This window comes from Camponotus floridanus, unplaced genomic scaffold (genome assembly GCF_003227725.1).
Source record: "Camponotus floridanus strain SB8 unplaced genomic scaffold, Cflo_v7.5 scaffold16, whole genome shotgun sequence".
Classification (NCBI taxonomy): Eukaryota; Metazoa; Arthropoda; class Insecta; order Hymenoptera; family Formicidae; genus Camponotus; species Camponotus floridanus.
In genome coordinates this window covers 540,484-566,625 of record NW_020229281.1, presented here as the reverse complement: position 1 = coordinate 566,625, position 26,142 = coordinate 540,484, and the positions used below count along the sequence as shown (strand labels likewise).

The 26,142-nt window shown below is 37.1% G+C and overlaps 1 protein-coding gene across 4 annotated transcripts; it reads left to right on the top strand.

The window, feature by feature from the left end:
* The first annotated feature begins 1,084 nt into the window (after positions 1-1,084).
* LOC105251227 (FERM domain-containing protein 5) lies at positions 1,085-25,655 on the top strand. 4 transcript variants are annotated; one of them, XM_011257848.3, is made up of 12 exons: positions 1,086-1,588; positions 9,409-9,513; positions 12,005-12,047; positions 13,875-14,051; positions 15,987-16,198; positions 18,692-18,847; positions 19,527-19,541; positions 20,233-20,321; positions 21,995-22,221; positions 22,554-22,718; positions 23,402-23,905; positions 24,765-25,655. In XM_011257848.3, the coding sequence occupies exons 1-12, from the start codon at positions 1,493-1,495 to the stop codon at positions 25,196-25,198; spliced, it is 2,223 nt and encodes a 740-aa protein (XP_011256150.1). In that variant the 5' UTR covers positions 1,086-1,492; the 3' UTR covers positions 25,199-25,655. The 4 variants fall into 4 exon arrangements, with proteins under 4 accessions (XP_011256152.1, XP_011256150.1, XP_011256151.1 ...); XM_011257850.3 differs by lacking the exon at positions 22,554-22,718 and having other exon boundaries at positions 1,085-1,588; XM_011257849.3 differs by lacking the exon at positions 19,527-19,541.
* The last annotated feature ends 487 nt before the right edge of the window (positions 25,656-26,142 follow it).

The following is a 26,142-nucleotide window of genomic DNA, read 5'->3' as shown; positions in this document are numbered from 1 at the left end:
GATCGGTAATTTAAATTCCGTCTGTTTCTCACTAGATAAATAATTCCTACTTTATCTACGAATAGTAAGTTTCTTACTTGTTTATCATCCAAAATGGATATTTTGACTGACAAATAGCGTCCCCTATTAATTGAAAAGATTGCATCAGCGTGAACTTGAAATATCACTATTTCTCTAATTATTTCTTGTATCGCAACTCTTTTAAGGATGTTTTGTATGTATTTTCAAAATATTGAGAATTTAATGAAAATTATACAGAATATTCTTACATATGTTTAGAATCTTCAGTACAATTTTTAAATCGATTCACTAAAGTGTTCACAAGTTATAAGGATTTTAATTTGCACCGAATTAACACGTGTTCTTGTGGGAAACGTATAACCACGTCGATTCAAATGACAAAAACACATGGAAATAATATTCAGAATTTGTTTAAAATTTGCAAAAGTTTAGATACAAAAGAAATATTTGGTCAAATAATATTATACAAGTACTAACTGGCTAGAAAGATATTAAATATAATTCAATCAAGTTAGCCATGTATCTGACACAGGCGAAATTCTTTGAAAGTTAATCATTTCGATGAACAAAATTCGGAATATTTCTATAAAAACGCAATAAATATTAAAAAATACATCTCTGCACTGTAGCTAAGATCAAATTGTTAATATTCCACGCAATTTCTCATACTCAAAATACACCAAAAGTGGATTCGTCAAATCATATTGATTTTCAACTACTTTTTGCTAGGATTGTACATACAAAGCATCCTTAAACGTGACAATAATTATATATAAAAATCGAAAAAATGCAATCTGTGTCAATTTTACATTACTCACAAGTTTATCCATAACTCGATATTTATGACAACTCTTGCGCGTTTGTCTCGATACATTTGTTAAATCATACGCTATACAGCACTTCGATGGAAAGCTCACGCATACGTGTACTTTGCTTGTCGGGTGTTTGAAAACGGCAACAACGAATCAAAATTCGGCGCGGAAATTCGGAGCGACCGTCAGCGCCATGACAGTTGACGCAACGGCAACCGGCAACGGCGCGCAGCGGCCGGCAGCGGAGACGTGGCAGCGTCGCGTCGGCCGCGGCGGCGGCGCACCAGTGGGGATGTGCTGGTTGACAGACAGCTTCGCGTTCTTCCGCCACGGTGATGTGTCGTCGTTCACCGCTGTACAACCGTGCGGTCGCGCCGTGCCGTGTCAACTCGTCGATTAATACAGAATACGGTCGCGCGTCAGCGGCGATAACGGCGACGACGACGACGACAACGACGACGACGACGACAACGACGAAGACGACGACGACGACGACGACGACGTCGACGACGACGACGACGGCGACGACGACAACCGGCGTCGACGACGACGACGACGGTGGCGCGTGTCGCGATTAATAAACGGGCAGTGTGTGGTGCTGTGGTGGAAGGGACGATGAAGGCCGGGGGGATAATTTGGGTGGCGACTTGAGGACAGAAATGTTGAAGTTCGGCAGCAAGAGCGACGTGACGGTGGTGCATCGCGCCACTATTCGACTGTTTGACGACAACGAGATCATCTACTGCGACTTTCAGGTAAGTGAACGCTGCCGCCCGCGAAGGTTTTCGTTTCACTTCGCTCCGTTCCTCTGTCGCACGAGGATATATCCGCGACCTTTTTTTTTCTACCCCGCGACTATCGCCGCAGCCTCCTCTCATTCGCCTGCGCGCTGTCATTCACGAGCATCGGGATCATCGAATGGGCAAGATCCGGATGCTCTTGTTTATACCTTGCTACTGTATCGTTGTATAATTGCTCCGATTTCGATGATACCTGTGTCGGAAAAGTGACAAGTTTCCCTCAATGAGATCTCGTCGCAATGTGCACAGTTTCGTGCGATTTCAGCGGCTCTCGACGATGCCACTCTGCGACGATCAGCAAATGTTGCTAATGTTGTCAATAATGTTGTAATATATACGTATAAAAATGATTTTACACGACGCGATGATAGATTTGCGATTAATTACGATAATCTTAAATGTTTGCCAAGTTATTTTTCTACTTTTTTTCACGTGTTCTATTTACATGATATTTGCATAATAATTATATAAATTGGCTCCTTTCACTCATACGCTTAATGATTGGAAATGATGAAATTTTTGCGAGCGCCTAGAGTATTAATGAAATATTGATGAGTCTAACAGATTATTATATAATCGATAGTACGTTCTCGTAGTGCTATAGTAACTCTGACTGAAATTAAAAATATATTAAGGACATATTTTGGACAATGTATGTATCGCCCTTTAAGCTTCCTTTTCCTTTTCATATCGATCTAAAAGGAAAAAAACTAGCCTAGAGATGAACGAGAGAAAGCGAATCGAATAAATATGCGAAAATACAAACAAACTTTTTCTTCCCAACACGATGATTATCCCATCGTTCGCAGATTCTGAAATAACACATGACGAAAGAAACATAAATTCTTTTAGACGATCTTACGAAATGTTTCGATAAAAAAATGACGATCGTAAAAACGAGGTATCGCCTTTAAAAATAAAATATATTTTGATTTTCACCGAGCAAACTGAGCGTTACAACTCGCGCCATTTGTTTTGTAGAGCTACGTATATTTTTCCACGTCTCGATTTGACACGCATTTATCGAAAGAAACGCGATTACAATATTCAATTTATCGTTTGACTTTTTACGCCTCTCTTCCACGTGCCGTTCCACGTACGTACTTCTCGTCGCACTCTCGTCGGCGCGTGACATTCGAGTTGAGCACCGCTGGACGGCTCGGGGGTCGAACCGTGACTCGCGTCCGCGGATCCGTTTGACGTTTAGTCGTAGGTAGTCGTGGCGTCTCCGACCGAGGCATCTCCTGCTTGGATCGATTCCAGGAGAATCCATCTGTGCACGCGGTTCGTCCTGTTAAAAATGATCTCGCTCGCGCTCCCGAGTCATCCTTGCGGTATTGACATTTCTCGGGTCTCGTACGCACACATCGCCAAATATACGTCAGGATGTACGTCTCGGCTCGATTTTAATTACACTTTAATCGCCTTTAATAAAACTCGAACGAACCGTCTCGTCTATTATTTATCGCAGGCGCGAAACGTTTCCTCTCTGAATTTTATAATTTCATTTAACACACAACCTACGACCTCGAGGGACTTACACATGCCCGTATATGTATATCGAGCAATCGCTATCGCGGTCAGCGGTTACGCAAGTTGCTAGAGAGAGAAAGAGAGAAAGTGTACGCTCCTCGATAAATTGATATTGTTTCTACTGCTGTGTATTATTTTGTACCTTTGCCATCGTCTCGTCCGCAGATCGCGCGAAATTAACGCCAATTGAATTTTATCGGATTTTGCTCTAAAGGCAAATCATGGTATATGCAAATATTCTCTTGACGGGATCATCCCTGGATCGATCGAACCGTTCGGTCGCGGTCAACCTGATGTTCGAATCGGTTTGTTTCTCTTCATTAAGCGCGCGCGGCGATGCGCTCTTTGTGATCGCGGAAAATAGAGGATGCGTGTTTCAATTCGTTCGAACGACGCGATGCGGGTGTTACATCGAAATAATTGGCGGACAACGCAGACAATACGAGGTGGAGAATCATCGATTTAAATCCCGAACGGATGACAATCGGAAAAGTAACAACGAAAAATGATGCAGCATTCGCTCTTCGCGATTAAACGATATCTAACATAATTGTGAAGAGAGCACTTTTGTTTAATCATTTTTTTCATTGCTATATCGCTTTAAAATAATTATTTTTTTTCATATTTTTTACTTTACATTGCGTGAAAAAGGAGCACGTAATAACTCAATGTGTGTAAGATACAATTCAAATGAATTAAATTATGTTGCGATCCTTCAACGATTTTAAAAACTGGGATATTTGAAGAAATATCTTTTATAGAGTATAATTTTTTCTGTACATTATTTCTCATTCTTGTTTATGGACACACTAGCGGAATATTTCTAAACTGGAGTTTCTATATCGGGCACAGAATAGTGTTTAATACAGAATAAAGGAATAAAATTTAATACGGAACGAATGTGTAATTTATCGGACAATAGGGATAAAGTTGCAATTTCGCGGAAAATTAGAGTTGATCCTTTATTGTGATCTCTTTACCGCCATTCACGATGGTAGCCGATATTAATCCGATTTATAGACGAAAATTCTGGGTCATCGTGTTATATCCTTTCCACTGTATTAAGGCGATCCATTTGGCACGAGGCTCGCTAATAGCCATGAATTATGACGGACGACATCATCGGAAAGTGTCATAAAAATCTTGCTTGACATTATGCATGCCATTATATCGCGTTAAATCTCACCCCAATTCAAATGGGACAATAAGCCTTAACCTTCTTGGAACGCCTCCATTCTTGTCTCAACGAGCCGTGTCAAACAGCAACATTGTATCGCGTGCCAAGGTAAACGTTGGTATGTGTCGTCATAAATAAGACTGGTGAATAACCACGATTCAGCTGTGAAATGGAAATTTGCAGATTAGCAGGACAGATTCGTGGACAAGCTCGCGTCATTCGGTTTACATAACAATGCGAATTGGCAAGATTTTCGAAAATGTACGGAAATATATTTTAATTCTTGCATATAATTTTGCGAAGCGAAGAGCTTTGTCGTTTTAGAAAATTAAAATTTTGCATAATCTCACGCGATTCTGATAGCGATAATAATAAATGTACTTTGTTCACGTGACAAGAATTCTGTTATTCGCGCGATTCTTGGATCTTGCTTGAACAATCGAAGCCAGAATATTCCACGAGTCGATTTCGTTGCTCTAGCTGCTAGAGTCTAGCATTATATTCGCAAGTTCAACAGATCTCGCGATTAACGGTGTCCATAAGCCATCGTGTCGGGAGGCACAGGGTTAGTAGGCTACAATCAATGATAAGCATTCTTTCTTATAGTTCTTACTATTCGTTGTCAATGTATATATGCGTGTGTGTGTGTGTGTGTGTGTGTGTGTGTGTGTGTGTGTGTGTGTGTGTGTGTGTGTGTGTGTGTGTGTGTGTGTATATATCCACGTCGTAAAGACAGTTAAATTATTACAAATGCAGAAACTCCCTTCTCCCGGCAATGACGCGGCAGTTGTTGATCGACTTTTAAATTCACAACTTTATAGAGGCTTTTTTATAAGTTTACTACTTCTTTCTCTTTGAGAAATACAAACTAATAGCGAATAAATACTTTGTACGCATAAAAATAAAAGAAGGAAATTAAGGGAAATTAATATTTTAATTTAAATAACATCAAGTAAATTTATTTCTCCCATAATTATGTGACGAATAACTGAAATACAATTTTTATCAACTAGATACGCAAAATTCAGCATATTAATTTAAATTAATCGATTAAATTTTTATAATAAAATAATGTTTCGTAAACAGATGAAAAAATAAATTGAACATGACAGAGAAAAAAATATTTTAACGAAATACGCATCTATGCATTTGCGCTTTTTTTCATTCATCTTTACCATACTTATAGACTCACAAATGTAAAAGTCAACTTGGAAAGTTACGCGCAATTTGGATTAGCTTTGCGAGGAATTTAAAGTATGCCTTTCGCGTTCTTAACCGAGCTTAAAGCACGCTCTTTTAGCACTGAATATTGCGCGTTGATATATATATATATCAGTTGAAAAAGAAACATTCATTTATTATTTTAATATTTTCTATATTTTAGGCCGATTAATCGTAGCGAGAGATATTGAGGATCGATAAAACTTGTTCGTCTCAATTTTTTTTTTATACATGATAATTTTCGTACACGACGATCGCGAGGTGCAAGGTCAACAAGCCGGCATTCGCGCCAGCGACCACAGCTTTACTCGTTTATAATACATTAAAATATCGCCAACGTCCCGAGGAGTAACTCGCAAATGCGGTACGACTGCCGCCTCGAAACTTCTCGATATCGATTATCTCGTTCCTTGACACTGCTTATATGCATTTCTGGCCAATGTATGCAAATTCCTGGTCGAAACATCTGGTTAAATTAAATTTCTATATAAATATATACGGCCGATGTGCGCGCGTGCGCGCGCGGATACATTGATATATTCCCCGCATTATACGATTCCGTTTCGCACTCGTTTATTATTCATATACCTTTAATTAACCATTTAATCACTCATATCGGTTTATCGTAAATTAATCATTAACATTTGGAAGAAATTTATTTTATATTTGTGAAATGGAACTGTGCGAAATTAGCATTTAATTTTTTTTAACGAATTTTGCTACATCTAAAATTAACTGAATAGATTCTTCCCGTTGCTTAAGTTTCCCACATTTATTTTTAATTAATATGGTAGCTGACTGTTAATATTACGAATTGACATGTTCATTTCGTAGTATTGTACTGTCAATGCCAGAAAAAAACCAATGAAACTAGACGATTGAAATGTCATTTTAAAGATTGAGATCATATTGAAAACTGACGTCCGACTCATTCGATCTTGAACTACTGGACGCACGAGTCAGGGACGATTCTACTTATATTAATTTATTTTGAAGCAAAGTCATTCGAGTTCTGCGTAAAAGAATGCTAATATTATTTTGCGTGTATACGTCTGCTTCTGTTTAGATTATAATAGCGTAGAATTATTATTTTTCTATTATTTCTTGATAATTCTAAAAAGATAATCGTTGGACTTTGATTACTTTTTTTCAGTTGATCAACTGATTTTTACATTTATATAGACTTTACGATACAAGAAATTGCAATAGAAATATTCTCTCATTTATTTATCATCAACTCTCTAATTAAACAAAAGAGGAGGTAATTTATATAAAATTTTGAATTCATTATTTTATGACATGACACAGCTATATTGGTTATTATTTTAATATTAATCATTATATACTATTTGCGGAAATATATATATCGTATGCTACCGTATTACATAATCGTGTCACTCTTGAAGTTTGTGACTTGCAACATTTTATCGATTGTTTTTCCAATAATATTTGCATTTTCGAAAATTCCAATTAATATTTATTTCGCGTTATCGTTGCCGGAAGCCGTATGTTCTCACATTTGAGCACGATCGGTTTGCGTCCTCGCCGATTATACGTGTATCACTCGCATGTTGATCGCACGCTGGTCATTAATCTCGCGCGCGAGTAATTTACTCGCAAAGGACCGGCGGTGAGAGTCGTTTCTATTAATACATAACGCCAACAAACACACACGCACATGCACAAACACAAATTCTCTCCACGGATACTTGCGAAATGTTGCCAACTATAAGTAAAGCGAGGAGAAGCGCATACGCGGGTCGTGTATCGCGTGCCTCGTGCTTTTTGACGGGAGCACGCGAGGACCGCACGCTTAACATGCCAGGGATGCATTCGTTCTCCAAAGACGACGCGGCGGTACAAACGACCGACGAGAAGCCTTCTTTCCCTTGTCCTCCCCCTCCCCCTCCCCCCTCCTCCCTCGCCTCGCATTTTGAGCCTATTTTACGGCCGTGGTAGCGGCGAACGTTACGCTCCGGCTACGGCCGCTGAAATATTCAATTTGATTCTCGATACAAGAGTTATTTCGGGACGTGACATTTCGGCGCCGCGCCCCTACAAGGGAGAATATATATTATAGTTCATTCAGTGTGACTCGCGAGAAATTTGCGTTTCCAAAGGCACGAGATAGTTCATTTTACATTCGATAATATATGCACATTTACGATTGCATTGCAGCGCAAACCTTATCACTTCGAGTACCAACTGTATACGGATATATAAAAATGCATTTTTTATTTTAATCGTGTGCAGAGTATCCCTTTCAAATGCAAATCCGTCGTAAAAAGCAAACTTTTCTTTCGAAACGGCGAAATATGATGATATTATTATCATGCCGAGAAAATATAGCCTGTTATATAAATTACGTAAAATTATTATTCGTTTCTGTTGTTTTCCTTTGTTACTGACCTTGCATCGATCAACTAATATTCAACTATGATAATTATGAAGTTATCATGCTTAATGATTGCTGCGATACATTCTTTCGTCATCATTTGTCATTCATCGCAAAGGTCACGACTAAGTCGCCGTTGTTTACATAATCTTCGTCGTGCATAATACACGTGTCGGAAACTTATCTCATCTCTTCTTTTTTTTTTGTTGCAATATATTAGCGGCACGCTAGCGCTGCACAGTAATGTAAGCCACATGTGATGAGATATCGCAAATTATTATATGTTTTTTCAGCTATTTTCTACCATCATAATTTCAATTATGTCGAGTATACTATTAGCATCCATTATAATATGATAAGAAGATCCATTATAATATGATAAGAATATACCATTAGCATCCATTATAATACGATAAGATATCTCTCTTTTAGTAATTGTTCATCTTCTTATAAAGTATTTTCTATATTAAAATTGAATATTAAGTTTGAATTGAATTGAAAAAATATATGTTTTTTGAAGGATTATATTGTTCGAGTCATAAAAAGTAAATTCACGTTATTCGGAACTATTAAAAGTTAGTAGGTTCGGAAAATATCTGCGAAAAAGTCGTGCGAGTACGTGTCCTATTTTCACAAGCTAGAAAAGTAGTCGGGCAAAACTTGATTTACAGCTTTTAGTCTCTTTAGTAATATTTATATAAGGCATTTTTGACTAAAATATGAGACAGACATTTACGTTACACGTGTATATATATATATATATATATATATATATATATATATATTTATTGTATGTACACCTTTAATAAAGTGCGTTACACGACTGTATTAATCTCGGCTCTATGTTTTTCTACAAGTTTTAAAAAAAAATATATAAGAGAATGTATAATTTTAATGCGTAAAAGTCGAATGTACCCATGTAAAAATGCGTATACATACATGCATATGACATTTGAGATATTCGCTATATGAGATTTCCATGCAGCCATGCGGAACTCGGTCGTCTTTTATCGGACTTCCGGTGTTTCACGCGCTGTATACGTCATATACTTACTCGTTTCTCCTGTTCAAGAGTTGAGAAAAAGGAGTATCACTGACACGGATTTGCATAACGATTAGAAAGAGACGCAATTATATAATAGAAAAGAACGCATTTTTACTTTTTTCTTATACTTTTTCAAGAATAATGTAAAACCGGTTTGTAAAAATATTTATTTGCGTCCATCACATTCATACAAGGTTGCAATTTTATCAAATTGATGTTGATTAGTGAAAATATCATTATTATATGTAGAGAAGAGAAAGATTATTAAAGTATCTTTAAATGTAAACCTTTAATGTCAATAATATGCCAATTTATTTTTTATTACTGCCGTTTTTTAGTTACAAGCAAAATAGAATGAATATCTTGAACATACTTGATCATCGACAATTCTTTTTTTGTCACAGCCACAGGACAAGGGACGATACATTCTCGAATATGTCTGCAAACAACTCAACATTTTGGAGATGGACTATTTTGGGCTCCGCTACGTCGATAAAGAGAGGGAAAGGGTAAGTGCTTTTATGCAGTGCAAACGCAATAAAGTCTAATTGTCAAAATTTGTATTTCCATTTGCAAATATCATTTTTTAAATATTTCTGCAAACAACTCAAAGTTGGACATGCAATTTTTTTCCATATAAAGTATTTATTCAATAAAAATCGTTCTGTTTTTTGAGAATATTATTTTGGAAAATCTCGAATGTTTGACGTGTTACAAAAAATGGAAAGATTTTTATGCCGTGCAATTAAAATTGATCTACCACCACCTGTCGTAACATGGCGTGCGCTGCACCTCATCTGGTAATCGTTATTCTTAGGTCATCGGTGTAATTCTGGAAGACTTAAAAATAGACGTGTCTTGAAATACCGACGATTCAACGTAATATACTATTATTCACAAACACGTATAATAATCATTATTTATCCTTTTCCGCCCAACTATGTAATTGTTCCAAATAAATTTTTTCTGACTTTTTCTATCTTTAAGAAACGTTTTTTGTCAACAAATTTATAATGTAAATAACGGCCTTATTTTTCAATAATCGTTGCTATAAGTTTCCTTTGAAACAAAAAATTCTTTCGAAATAATATTTTATTTGATATAACATTGCAATTTGATGCATTGATTGCTAGAAATCTCGATTCTAGAAAGTCAAAGAATATAAATTCAATTTACCTTATAAACGTTCGATCGTCAAAGAGACCTGCAAATGTATCGGAAATGGAAATACATTTGAATATGCATTAATTTTTGCAATTACAAATAGCGATATCTATTTTTGAATAATGGTCGAAACTGAAATAGATATGACATTTTATGTAAAAATTATATTTCTTTTTATATTTACACTATAGTTGTTTATAACAAATATTATAATTTTATAAACATAATTATATTATAATGAATATTAAAATTTTTTCGCAGCAATTAAAATTACGAAATTATGAAATTATAATTTTTAACAAAATTTCAAAATTTATCTTTACGTTTACTTTCTCTTTTATTGATTTATCTGAAGAATTATTCGTCTGTTTGAAACAAGCATTGTCATTTAGATTCAAATGAATGAACTAGTATGCTGGAAAAGAAATACTCAATCTTAATTTCATATCCGAAAATTCAATCGAAAAAAATTCGTTTTAACATCGATTTGGATGATTAAAAATTATTTTTAATTAGACAGTGATAATCATTTTTTTCACATACAAACTAGCATTTTAACATAGTTTTTTAAATTCTTTCCTAAATATTAAAATGGCGTTTTTGCGAAGTTTTATAGTCGTTTGAGAAAAACACGCAAAACTTTAATGGAATTATCTTTATTACAATAAAAAAAAGAATCTCACAATCTAATTGTTAGCATACGCAGTATCTTGCCAAATCGCACTTTTTTTAAAGACTCCTTTAAGGCTTCTTTTAAGGTAAAATCGATAATGCTCGTCCAGACATTTGCGGACATTCAGGTCTTCAAAAATTAAAAGGCCGCACCCTACATCTGCGGGCGCAGCTTCCGTTATTTCTTCGGCTTGTAGAGTTGGATTCGAAATAAATGAGTGATCTTTAAAGAGAATTTTTATCGAGTTTCTGAACTTTTTATATAATCTCGTTGGAATAAACGACGAAAGAGCTACATGTCAGCTGCAAATCTTTCGAGGATGATAAATTATATCGTACGTAATATCGACCGTTATTACCCTTGAATGGAGTCCACCGAATCCTCTCTATTTATTTCCTAAAGGTTGATAGAAAGAGCGCCTCAAAGAGATACACGATGAGCGCTTCGATCCTCTTTTATCCCCATGAACGGATCTGCCGCGTAGTTTGGAGCAACTCGATATTATATACCCAATACAATTGATCGAGTCTCGATACATTTGCGTTTATCGCTCAATTCCACGCTAATATAATCGCGCAAAGTAAAGCCGCGTACGAGACAATTTTTATCTGTTTTATGAATGTAATAACATCGTACGTAAACTCACGTTCTTACTTTAGATACGGTCAACATCACGGTCACTTTAACGAGCTTGCTGAACGGTATTAGAACAGATGTTAACCTTGTCGACGTAATTTAAACGGTAAATTTCTCATGTTCAGCATACGTAAATTATTACGATAATCATGAGAAATTCGTAAATTACTTGTGTTTCGAATTTTTATTTCTTTTTCATGTAAATTTATGCGAATTAGCCATCATGATATATTATTTAACGAATAGATAAGCAGAGGTAACAATTAGAGCGTCTCGAATTTATACATAATGATTGGAGAGAAAATAAACGTTTAAATAGGCAAACATTTGTCAAACGTTATACTATGCGAGCAACTTGCTAAATTAATTGCTTGATAATTTGCAAATGAATAAATAATAAGATTTTTTTAATAGACAGCTTCAAAAATAATAATGTATTTAAAATTATATAGTGTGAATTTTTTTACTATTCATCTATGTTTTACATATACATATATCTTATATTCAAATATCTTTCTTTTTTACAGCATTGGTTGGACCTAGCGAAAACAGCGATCAAGCAAGTGAAAGGTTGGTATCGTTCAAACTAACCTGATTTTTCAATAAAATCAAGCCTTATTTGTTACACCATTTTCTCCCAAAGAATTTTTCTTTTTTCGAAAACTTTATCATTCTCCGTAATTTGTTTGTTTTCGAGGAAACGCATATAAATGTTTTCCCCCGCCGGGCAAATTGCTCGAGTTTTTTCATTCTCGATATACTTACCTGTTTGTCGTGTGATATGCAATTAACTATCCAACGGATGTGCTCGTAATTTGAGGAAATAGACACGTATCAACGTTCGTTGCGAACGTTTTTATTACTCGCGGGCAATTTTGTCGAGTGGGTTCCGAGGAGAAGATTGCGCTCTCCTCCGAGACCGTAATCTTATAGTCGTATAGTAATGTTACCTGTCGCATAGAACACAGGTATCAACGAACAGCTGTGACCAAGGTTTCGATCGTCGTGCCTCTTTCCTCCCGCAGTCAATTACGTCGAATCGAGTCGATGTCATATGAAAGTTTCAAGCAGTCCGCGACCCGCTGACCTATTCTCGTTAATCTGGAGCAAAGTCTGTGTCCGAAAGTGCTAGAGTTTCTTTCTCCTTCCATTTTCTCGACTCGAAAAACGGACGATCCTGGATAGAGATTGAATCACGCGTGGGAAAGAGGATATTCTTGCGCTCGCACGGGTGAGGGGGATTAGAAGGGATTTTCTTTACTATAGAATTTTGAATAGACTCGAATCCGAAGAATCCGTACTGTGTGTGAATCGGGAGCGAGGAATATTCGTGGACCGTGAATGAGCGTCTTTGTCGCGCGTACCTGTTGATCTTGATACATACCTCGTAGACCGAACGGTACCTAACGTCGATATTTCCGCGACGTCTAATTTAAAAGCGCCTACATACACGTTTGCAACTTTGCGTAATATCGCGATACAAATAGCCACGATTTAATATACCCTCTCGTTCAATTTACTCTTGATATTTACATGGGTTTTGCGAGAGATCAATGTTATAAACGGGAAATAGTTGCCTATCAAAGCAACGTGATAACATGTGGAATGAGATCACGACCTTGCACTACTACGGAAACGACATAGTTCGTCGCTATAGTTTAAAGACTGATTTGTAGCGCGATGCATTCATGTATAATTGTGCCTTTAGTTGTACGTTTAGTACAAGAAATACTTGCTAATGCTTACATGATTCCGCTCAAGTATATTCTCACGAGATGCGTGTAACACGATAATCGCTCGTGTTCGCGCAAGATAAAAGCTTGCAAGTGCTGCACTTTTACACACATACACATACACGCGCATATACAACGCGGAATTTTGTCATTAGCTTGCTAATACTACTTGCCCGCAAATTTGCAAACTTGTCTGCAAATTCTTCATCAAAGTGTTTTTGCGCGCGGAATATTGGCAAATGCTAACACGATTTTGTGATTTCATATCGCGTGTTTTGTCAATTGTCGTTCTCCAAAAAAAAAAAAAAAGAGAAAATATACATATTAGTCTGTCAAAAAATCGACCGTAAATTCTATTGTTGTAACGCTTGGCAAAAATAGAATTATAAAATTACACTGGATTTCGTTTCGCCGCAAACTAGAGTCCTGATGACAGTTTTGAGGCATAAATTTAGCATGCATTTGTATCCATAGAATTTTGATGCGACAATTATAATTATACAAGAAATATTTCGTGATAAATACGAATTATATACAGAAATCACCAAGCATACTGGAAACTGCATTACACTTTGCGTTGCACTTTCCTCGCACGTAGGCAAGGATACCGGTTTGTAAAGAAAAGACATGTCGAGTCTTTCACTGGTTACTATTACTGTTTCAGACATGCACGAGATTTTGCTTTGCTTTCGCGTGAAATTCTACCCGCCTGATCCTTTGCGGCTCAAGGAGGAGATCACCAGGTATCAAGTTTACCAGCAACTCAAAAGGGACCTTCTTTACGGACGTTTGTGTTGCACTCCTGGCGAGGCAGCGCTGCTGGTGGCCTGCATCGTCCAAAGTAAGTTTCTATCTTGTTATTTCTTTAATTTTATCGTGTCTCGATGAAAGAGAAAGCAACGAGGCAAGAGGATTCATGATATTCATTTGCCAAGCTTTATCCGAGCAATTTAAGTCGCTTATATATTTATAAGCAAATAAGAGAAATCATTCGATTTATCTCTTTGATTTATTTCAATGCACGTCTGAAATATTTTATCTTTCATTTATTTGTCAAAGATGTTTATTAAGAATTTATGCAAACTCAGAAAATTAATTTCCTTATTAATTAGAAAAAAAATGCAATTAGATAAACAGGAATTTGCAAATAATAAAAAATTTGTCGATAAACGATAAATATATGATTACATAAATAACTAGTATTAATTTATTTATGCAAACTCAGAAAAGATTAATTTTCTTAATTAGAAAAAAATCCAATTAGATAAATATGAATTTGCAAACAATAAAAAATTTGTCGATAAACGATAAATATGATTACATAAATATTTAGGATCAATTTATTTATGCAAACTTAATTTGCAAGATTAATTTCCTTACTAATTAGAAAAAAATCCAATTAGATAAATAATAAATTTCCGAATAGTAAAAAAATTTGTCGATAAACGATAAATATGATCACATAAATATCTAGTATTGGATTCGCGAGCAGTAAATAATGTATGACGTTTGTCGGCTAGTTTTAACTTTTCATATGTTCGATCGGTCAATTTATTCATTTTTATCTCGACTTCGAAAATCCCATAATTCAGTATTTCTTTCCCAGTGACCTATCTACGGTCATCGTGTATCACCCATCCTGCCCGTTGATCATCGTCTATCGATCGTGCAGAATCATTCCGGTAATTCATATATGATTGCGTGATTTTGCATTTATTTTCCTCATGTTCAACTATAGCGAATTAATCACTTTGGCAAATTGTTTTAGTACCGAGTCATGTATTTAATTTCGATAAAGTGGCGATAATCAAATATTGCCTTTATGTGACATATATACATTTGTACGTATTATTAAATTTAATTTCTCGCATTTTATAACGAGATAAATGCAAGAGTCTATTTGTGAAAGACTGTAGATTTTGTTAAAAAATTAAGAGAATCTGAAGAGTAATTTCCCGGGAGTCGATGCTCTCTCTTACGTAAGATATTCAATCTTTCGCTTCTCTCATTATTGAGAAATTCACCATTTTCTACCGATCGTGACTCGTCGTATTAAAACTTGGGTCATCGACCATCAATTCTTCCGTTCATCTTTCAGCGAACCCCAGCATATCGTGACTTTGACGGCAAAAACTCACTCATTTATCGCTTCCGATCTTTTTGTCGACCTTGACAGTAGACGGTTTTATGAGAGCTTTTGTACAACCGAACGGTCGATGCCCTTTCTCTCTATAAGATAGGCCGCTCTTTATGCAGATTTCTCACACTTTTTAAAACGAATGATTCTTCTTATGTTTCTTCTTACGGATTCTCTCCTCGAGTGGATAAAAGAAGGAAATTGTCGCGAGATTTCCAGAGATTTGTTTGCTCCTTCCTCGTTATTTGTCTTTGACATCCGGTTCAAGCAAAGGTCGTTTCTCAATCGTGAAGCGATTTATCCTAGATCGTCCGTGTCCTGTTGCGATTGAATAATGCACGCGATGAGTACCGATCATTTTTCGAACTGTCTACCGCCAATGCACTCGATGTTTGTGCTCGTAAAACGTTTACTTTCTTGTCAAAGTCGACAAATACATGGAAAGTGTTTTTAGATTTAGGAAATGTACGATTTATGCAATTACAGTCTTTAGTGGCTTCTCGATTGATAGAAATAAAACGGAGAAACTGAAAATACACGCGAGAAGGAACGCGCGGTTGATAATTTTGTAATGATCGACATTATCTTGCCTGCGGCTTCAACTAACGGAACGACTTTTCTTTCTCGAAATTCTTGCAGGCGAACTGGGAGATTACGATCCCGAGATTCACGAAGAGAATTATATCTCCGAGCACAAATTGCTGAAGACGCAGACTCCGACGATCGAGGAGAAGGCGATGGAGATACATCAGGGTCAGCTAAAAGGATTCACACCGGAACAGGCGGAAAACTATTTCCTCAGGATAGCCTCGCAATTGGACACGTACGCGGTCGATCCACATCCGGTCAAGGTAATTTTCCCTACCTTTTGCATGTACTCTTACGGTCAGTGAAGAATTTGCAGTTCCAACACTCGTTCCTTGATTCACTTTAATTTCAATTTAATTCAGAATCTCGCGAGATTTTTTTAAAGAAGCATTTCCGGAAAATTGGCCAAAAATCATCTCGTAATCGAGATAATCGCGATCAATAACAATGTCCTGGAACAAACTTGAACATTGTTAATGGCTTGATAGCGTGATTCACTCTGGCGAGATCAACTCGCGTTCTCTTGTTGCCTTTCGTGATGCTAATGACGCCTTTCTTTATTTCCGGCGATACAATTAAATCTATTAATGACGTACGTACTGTCCTTTGAAGCCCTGCACGGAACTATTTTGACCGACGAGATGAATATCAATGTTTCTCGCATGATCCTTTATGAATGATGTTCACGTGTCGTCCAGTGTAAATTTCGAAAATCCAAACAAGCAAGGATTTATTTCCAAATTGATACAACGAAAAATAATCGTGTCTCTATTTAATCTGTATTTATTTAATAGAGATTCGATTTTAAATCATTTTTTTAATTATTTTTTTATTTAATATTTTAAATTATTTTTAAATTATTTTTTTATTTAATTTAATATTACATGCCAATCGTTATTTTATTCTGAATTTGTGAAAATATATCTTTATTCACAGAAATTTATGAACAAAAGATGAAAATAGAAATCACAAGTCGGATACAAAAATAACGAAACTCGTTGCGATCGCGAGTTTTGAAATCGATGGACAAACTTGTCGATAGGAATCGACGGAACATAGCCATGTAACGCGGATAAAAGTCATACATCTCGCCTACGATAAGAGTTTATAACCAGTTTATCTTTTTCGCGCAGAGAACGAGCCCGCTTTGTATTCGTTTCATAAATCGGCGGCCTTCTCCCAGTTATTCCAACAGGATACACGCGACATTTCGCTATTTTGTTACAGACACACATCTAAACTACATATTCAACGTTACACACACATTATCACTAATACAATAACCAAAATATCACATAAATGCATACTATTGTATACGTTAATAACGTTATACAATAACATAAATATCATATAAGCGTGATTACATTATTATTTCTGCAGAGCATGAATAATACGATTTTAGATGTCATTGCAAATAATACGAGATATTGTCAACTGCAAGTCAATATCGGAATATTTACACTCGATTTTAATTTTCATTAGTTTATCATTTAATTTCAGTGTGATATAGAATCACGCGCAAACTCCATTTCTCTTGATATGACTCGATAAGATGGAAAATGTTTTCAAAGATAAAGCCAATATTCTATTATTGACGTTTCCTCCATTATCGCGGGATATGAAGCAGCGTTCATTGATATTCAAACGAGGAACAACCCTTCCGCGGGATTTCCTCGAGAGGACGTCTATTATACCCTGTTGACAACCCGATTGAAGATTCATTCGCTTGTTACAATGATTCCTGTTTGGTTAATAGAAATCGAGAAATGAACTCGAAAATAGGGACTTAATACGCTTTATATAATATCTCGCATTGTTTTTATCTATATCGACACGTGAAAATAATTTCTACGTAAAAGGAAGGACTCCGATTGCTTAATTCTATTATCGGCGCGCCTTTCAATACTGCTTATGCACGCCATTGTTTAATTAATGTATTCGGTTCAATCGATGCGCCTATTGAAACTCCAACTGTTATCTCGGTCGAAACACTCTTGCTGACAAATAAAGCTGCGAAGTAATAATCTTGCGTTCCGTATCGCGCTTTGCGAGAAAAACAACCCGCTATTATTCGTCGCGATGCATTCATTGCATTTTTGTCGCGACGAAGCGCGGGTAGCATCTGTCGTTTATTGGTTTTTTACTTCCTGCTTGCACAGGGACAGTCTCGTTCTGTGAAATAATCGGTCCACACAGTTGCGACCGTCTTCCGTTTAAGGGAAAATGTCATTTTTACGGCACGGCGATGTTTTCCACGTCGTCCATCTACTTGAGAAAGAGTACACTCGCCTGTAAATTATCTGTTTTACGTATCGAGAATACAATTGTTGTAAATGTTACAATTTTCACTAGGTTTATGAATGAATTGCACAACGAATAAAAAAGGCTTTAGCTGGAGAAAACTGATCTGAATAATACAAGTGCCACTAAAGAGAACTAAATAAGTTTACGTGGATATAATAAAATTTATACGATCTGCATATTTTTAATCGGTGAGAAAATTTCTTTTCCATCTAATTTATTTACTCAAAAATTATAATTGAGAATCATTTTCCTTACGTCATCTATTAAATTTTAATAGCTTCCACGTACAAGTCAAAAGAAATTAAATTGGAATTGCTGTCCGGATAATCTTTCAAAGTAGCAAATCTACAAAAATTTTTTAAATTCTACCTTTGTCCGCATAAACGTCTTTCTGCGATCGAGTTGCGATTCTATTTTCTGATAAATATGTTCGCATTACACTATATATACAGGATCCTGACAAGAGTACACAGCTCCACCTGGGCATTAACCACTGCGGGATCCTGACGTTTCAAGACTCACGGAAGATACAACATTTCCGCTGGTCGGAAGTTCAAAAGATCAACTTTGAAGGAAAGATGTTTATCGTGCATGTGACGATAAATGAGGTAAGCGCGCGCGAATTCGCATATTGCGATTAGAATGTTTTGCCGGAAATTGCGATGCACGCAATAGCGATTAATATAAAAGTGGATAATTTGTTACGATTGCAATATAAAACATTTCGTTACGTCGATGCTTTAATCATCGAAATTAAAAGGTGCGTCACATAACACTGGAAATATAGAAAATTCTAAATAATAAAATTCGGAATAATATTCAATCGCGTGGCTTTTTTACCCTTTAGATATTACGTGAGACATGCCGCCTAGAATCAATATTGATAAAAGCTTAAAAAGTTATGTGCGTGTGATTATAAAGTCTATTTAATTCGTAATTTATATGCTAATAGAATTTAATATAATTTAACTGTAAATGTTAAATGGATTTCTAGAGTATCTCGACATTTATCTTTTATGGAAATTTTTTGCCAAAATTATCGATGAAAAATAAACAGTATATCGCTTATGTAATTTGAAAGCGAAGAACCTGTATTTGAACCTTGAAAAAAGACTGTTTTATTTCTCTGATTAGCGTAGTTTAGTACAATGTTGGAAATACACGCTCTTATTCGTGCATGTCTCGCTCGCGTGCACCGGGTGCGTGCGATATGCGCATGTGACGTCAGGTACTTTAATAATCATAAGTTAAGTAATCCTATTATTTCTCTCTGTTGGGCCTGCTCAGGACGTAAGGACAAAGGTGAGTGTAGAGAGCGATTGAAGTCATTGAATTTTAATTCTCGAAATTTAATTAATATAAAATTTAACATTTCAAAGAATTTTAAAAAGACATTTTAAAAAGATACATATTATCGAATAAAGTGGAGAAATCGATTTTAACAATCCTATTGACGTATATAAAACGTAAAACGATTTTCCAAAGATGCGCATCTTGAGATTTATGTCTCTTTGTGCGCGAATAATAAATCTTTTTTTATCTCGAGGAACCTGTTCTTATATTCATACCGCATTTTTCGTTGTTCATAAAAGTAAAAATAAAGTAAGTAGTCGTTGTCGCTTGGGAATTGTACGACGAATATTCGTCTCATTTTTCGTTACGCTTTCCCGTCACAAAATGTGCGACGTGTCGCGTTTACCAAACGTTAGTTATATGTATAACATTGTTTCGTTTTTTCCTGTCGCCTATCGCATTACAATTTTAAGTGAATTGTCATCGTATAATCGTCGTCAGTTTTATCATTAGAAACAGCTCATGTCTCCATTAATTTCTTTTTCATGTTTATTTCATTAGAATGTATCTATGCATGTCGTATCATTTACTTTGTCTAAAGACCAAACAAGTCTTTATCAAAAAGTAAATATTTGATTGCAGTATATTAACATTCACGAATAAAATACTTTTCAAACGTCTTCATATTTGCAATTTTCAGAAAAAACATCTCGTCGGATTCAAGTGTCCCACAGCAACAAATTGTCGTCATGTGTGGAGGTGTGCCATCGAGCAGATGCTGTTTTTTACGTAAGTACCTATTATTACATGTATCTCCTAATGACACGTATGAGAGATGGCATCATTCTATTTTGCATTGCATTTCCGTCGTCTACGAGAAGAAAGTTTTTATTCATTTAGATATCTTTTAGAACAAATTATTTGAATACGTATATCGAGAGTATTAAAGTTTCTTATCTAATTTTATTTCCAGCTATTTTGCTCATCTTTCTTTTATACGCTACGTATGTACAGCACAATCGTTCCGTGAAATTTTAGCGACAGATTCTTTGGAACGAAGTTGCGATCCTCTTCTCCGAAAATTTAATTATTTCAGATATTTAGGTACTTAGTTTTCGATGTTAAGTTAGCGAAATGTCTTTCTGGGCGAATAAGCGGGCTTTCACTGTGCCAACTGTACGTGCAACTTTTCCAAAATTTTTCGAGATAAGTAATTGGATCGTAAAAGTAGCTCTCGGGTGTGTAAAAGATGCATTCCGCTTCTTGAAAATATCGCTGGCATTTACGTGCACGGTTTATCGCCGTGGCCAAATTTTATGTTTTTACTACGAGCTTCGATGGACGGCGGAAATGCTTATTAAACAGAATTGCTACGTATCAATGCGATTATATATACGACTCGGTATATACTGTTCTTACATTACGAACGAAATGAATATTTATTCGAGTTTGGTTGTCGAACTCGGAGCAAAGCCATCGCTCGTTAAGCCTCAAGACGTTTGAATCTGGATCTATCTCGCTCGTGTCGTAACTCATTAACGATTTACCATTCGAAACTTGATGAATTAGGACCAGGTACATTTGCGACATCACGGCGAAGTTATCTGGAACATGCTTAAACCAACGTTTCTTGCTGTTTGTGCAGTTAATTCTCGCGACGGATAATTCCTTTTCCCTCGAGATTTTTTTCCTAACGAAAACGAAATTGTAAATTTTTCCCGAAGGATTCTTCTTCATGTGAAATTTGGAAGGGAGGATTTATAGGATTTCATAATTGCAGCGATGAAAATCAAAGAGAAAAGCAAACAAATTCAAATCAGCAAATATGCGATTGTAATTTGAACTTGCTATTGATTCTTTTGGTTAAACGTCAGAGAGAATTGCAACAAATATATTGAAAAAAAATATTTTAAAAACACATTCTCTCTCGCGATTGCTAAAAACAGTCCCAACAGATTTAGACTCAATTGCAAAAATATTACAGAAAATATTATGAAAAGCACGATTCGATTAATACGGATAAATTAAATTTTCACGGGTTGCTGAATTTACTGCTTACGATTATTCGGATTTGACTAGCAAGACTAACACACTCCAGACTAGTTCCGCTCAACAAATTTGTGACGGTCATAAATTTTCGCGCTTATTCAAATTCTAGTGCGAATGTGAAGCTTATTCTATCGATATTTGCAATCTTTTTGCCGTGCATATTCATTGTTTACGGAGTATCGCGATGCCGATTCCGTGATTCGATAATTTAAGCAAGCAAACTAATATCCTTTCTGATAATATCTTTCTCAAACAAACTTGAGCGTTTAGCATTTTCTGCAAATATCTCATTTCGCTGTGGATATAATATAGTGCTAGTGACATTTCTACAATTTATACTGCTAGTCACATTTCTACAATTTAGAATATATGAATTATACCCTAATGATCGAACGCGTCGGATTTGTGCGCAGCTTGCCGAGGGCGTCGGACGCACCGGTGGTGAGTGGCGGCTCCATCTTCTCCTGGGGTTACAAGTTCAAGTATACCGGAAGGACGGAGAGAGAGGTTCTCGAAGAGGTAGGACCGCTCCGGAAGGAGGAACCGCCGATTCAACGCTGCCAGACGACGTGTCTGAGAAGGAAGGCCAGCAGCGTACCGGCTACTCCCAGCACGCCGAGTCAGGATCTCGTCGAAATACGTGAGCAGTTCTTTCTTTCTCTCTTTTTACATCCGTCGTATAATTTTACCTATTGCCATTTTTTACTTTGGGCGTTAAACGAGAGAGAGAAAGGGAAACACGCTTTCCAAGGGAAATTGATAGAAAGTTGATTAGAATCGGGAAGGGGGGATAATCGTCGCGATGAAATTAGCGAGGGCAACGGCGACAGCAACAGCAGCAGCAGCGCGATAAAAAAGAAAAAGACACGAAAATCATTAAACGATCGTCGAGCCGCTGATGTCGATGAACGCGATATTGTCAGGTACGAATATCGCACGATAGCTATTTCTTCTCCTTTCACGCGTTTTCAGGATACTCCAGCCTACCGCGTAGCTGTCATAGCGCGGGCCTGGACGGCACCGGGATGCTGGAGGGCGGTGCCGGGGTCCTCAGCTCGCCCTACTGTCCAGACAATACCTTGCCCCTTCTGGAGACTGTATCCGAGGACCAAGAGATTCATGCCAGGAGAAACAACGGTTAGTTGACGGCCGTGTCTCTCTCGCCTCTTTCCCTCTTTCCCTCGTTCTCTCTTTTGTTCGAAATGTTGGATCTCCTAATCTCGTTCAGCTCCCCCGGCCCATTCGAGCCCAACGCCGCGACGCATGTGTACACGACAATCAACGCAGCGAATACATCGAGCTCTATTATTTATATTTCAAGCTCGCTTCCAAACTTACAACAGAGAAATATATTTTTAGATAAATATCTTAGATATTTGCCGACAATCTCGAATCGACAATTATTGAGGAGGTAGCTATGCAAAGAAACTATTCTTCATAGAAATTAGTGCATGAAATAAAGTATAATAACGGCATTGGTATGCTCTTTTTCGAAAAAAACGAGATGATGTTTTTCGACGCTTTCGACCTGGAATTGAATAATTTTATGTTCTTTTATACCGAGAGGTGATTAGAAAATTGCAAAGCTGACATACATTCGTTCTTTGTTAAAAAAACGGAGCTCGTACTCCAAGTGTCAAGTAAATTGAATTATCGTTCACTTGCATTGCTCAATAAATTGGACAAGTCGATCGTGCATCGACAATGTTCGTTTGCGCAGCCGACAAGAGCCATTCCCTTTTTTACGATCGCCGCCGCTTTTTTGGCTTTTTTTCGACCCTCGGTTGATTTGTTTTCCTCTTTTCTTTCTGTTCTTTTAGCCGTAGACGAAAATGATACGCATGCGAGTGCCACCCACACGTCTACTACTACCATCACTACCACCACTACTACCACCACCACCACCTCCAACACCATCATCACAAACCGTGCGAAAGCCAAACTGAAATTTCCCAAGAGCACGCTGAACCGACCGCAACCGTTGTACAGTCAGAAAATAGTGATAGGCTCGGAGGAGCTGGCGGGTCGCGACATCGAGCACGTTGTGCGGCAGCGTATTAACGCCCTAATTAACGAGCGGAGCCCGAAGGTGGTGCGGTCGACCGCGCTGATAATCAAGAGCTCCAAGGCGCCGGCGAGCGCCAACGGACGCATCCCGATCAAAAAGAGCCCCGCACGCGACGATAAAAACACGCGCGTAGAGGTAAGCGAGCTCGACGGCCGCGGATCGACGCTGACGACGACGACGAAGACCGCCAACGGTTGCGCGAATCTGGCCGTCAGGTCAGTTTTGTCGAACGGATTCGATCGACAGAAGGCAGGAGGTAAGAGCGCCCCGAGAGATCCCAGGATGAAAGAGAACGTTTTTTATTTCCTTTTCCTCTATTTCAATTTTGCTCGGAATCTCCTCTCCTATATCTTGCGTGTGTGCCGTCGTTGGATTCTGCTTTGTGTTTCTTCTGTCGTCTTCCTTTATGTTACGCTTCCAATACTGCGATTTGCATGGGCTTGCGTCTGTTATGTATAATAAAAGTCAAGACAATATCATACCCTGTAATAGATTCGCGAGATATTTTGCACACTCGATTGTCGTTTGTCGATTGGCTATCGGATTATCTTGAATAAATTTTACGAAATTCTAGAAAAAAATCTTTATTTCATCTAGCCAAGTCGAGAACGATGATTTTATCGATATAAAATATCAATCGTATTATAAGATTATTACAAGAGTGCACGCATGTAAATTTACGTGTAACAGTCATTTGTGTTTGATCTCCTCCGCGAGATTTCCTCTGTTTAAAGATTTCTGCAAAAATTGATGATCCATGTTTTATATCACGATTTAATTTATCTCAGCGTGCTATCGCTCGCGACATAAAATGTTTTTTGTAAAATTTTCTCAAATTAAATTCTTAAAATTGCAATTTGAATAAAATAATGAAATATTTAATAATAAAATGTTATCGATATATTTCCAATATGGTATTATAAATGAATGAAAAGATTATCGCACATATGTACACATACACAGAATTAATTATGTATCGCGAAAAATCTCGCGTTAACCTCATAAATGCGATTTTAATCAATCGTGGAGCAAAATCGCACCTGTAACGTCCCTTACGCAACTCGTCCAACTGACGCAACTATCCAATAGCATCGATCGTATTCTTTCTGTTTCAGTCGGTCAGCATGAGGGCGAGGCGAACGACTATTACTTCAGGGACTCCTTCGATCACTCGTCGTCGGAGAGCCAGCTGTTGGACGCGTCCGGCAAGCCGCACAGTCGCTCGGTCACGCCGGTACCGAAGATGCAAAAGCTACAAAACTCCAAGCTCTGTCTTCAGCAACAACAACACCAGCATCAGCAGCAGCATCAGGGCGTTCGGCGCGTGGCGAGCGGCAAACTCAGACATAAGAGTCTGCATGTGATCAGGCTCTTTATACCGGCGTTCATGCTCACGATCACGGTATTGTTTATCGTGACGGTTCTGGTGTTTGAGACGGACACGACGCTGTTCAATAGCCTGCGCAAAACGCCAGAAATGGTGGCCTTAAGGAGCCAATACTACGTTCCGATTAAGGAGTTCCTGCGGACCAAGCTGGGCCTATTCTGATGCGACAAGATGACCGGGCCGAGGTCGTCCTATGTCGTCGCATAGCTCTCTCTCTCCCTTCAGTGCCAAGTCGCGGACGTGACTCGTGACTGAGAGATTTACGATTTAGTCGCGGAAAAGAATATGCGCCTTCTCTCTCTTCCCTCTCCACCCCCTCTCCCTCTCCGTTGCGCGCCGTCGCGTCGCAGCTTGGTCGCACGAGCGAGTGAGTGCTTCGAACCGAGAAGATTGAGTGTTATCGTAAGGCTAGAAAGATAGACCGGAAGGCGGAGGAAAAATAAAAAGCATCGTGTCGAAGAGATTAATACGGAGTACGACTTTGAAGTCCGAGAAACGTATTCCATTCGATTCGAGACGAAAAATCAGAATTTTGTAAAAAACCAAAAGAAATTGTACAAAAACCTGTATGTAATCGTGTAAACAGAATGTATGTATAGAATTATGTTTACCTATGCGATCTAATTTTTTTTCTTAAACTATTCTCTTAGTTTCAATTTTTATTTATTTATATATATATTTTATTTAATTCAAACTATTTTTCGAATCTCAATTTTTTACAATGCTTTTCGACCGTCTTTGCCCGAATTTTTATTTCACCGAGTTTTCTAATTTTTTATTAGTACATTCGAGTCATATACGAGTCACTGTTGACTTGCTCGCTATTTCAACAGGATGCATATCTGTAGAAGCAAATGGTATTGAATTTTCATTAGTTTTATGAAATAATAATCACTATTAAAATATATTGCAATGTAACAGAGAGAACATTATTATTTAATTAATGAAATGTGTGAGAACAATCTAAAAATGGAATTAATATATATTAATTTAAATATTGAATTTCAACTTTTAAACAATTGTTAGAAATGATTAAAAAAGTTCTTTTCTGTTGTGACAATGATTTATTAAACGAATTATTTATTTTGAAAATAGTTTATATAGAA

Bases quoted from the DNA above. Each gene is read 5' to 3' on its own strand.
- LOC105251227 (XM_011257848.3), top strand. From the start codon at position 1,493: ATGTTGAAGTTCGGCAGCAAGAGCGACGTGACGGTGGTGCATCGCGCC. The intron at 14,052-15,986 runs GTAAGTTTCTAT...AAATTCTTGCAG, and splicing joins GGTGGCCTGCATCGTCCAAA to GCGAACTGGGAGATTACGAT. The intron at 22,222-22,553 runs GTGAGCAGTTCT...ACGCGTTTTCAG, and splicing joins TCAGGATCTCGTCGAAATAC to GATACTCCAGCCTACCGCGT.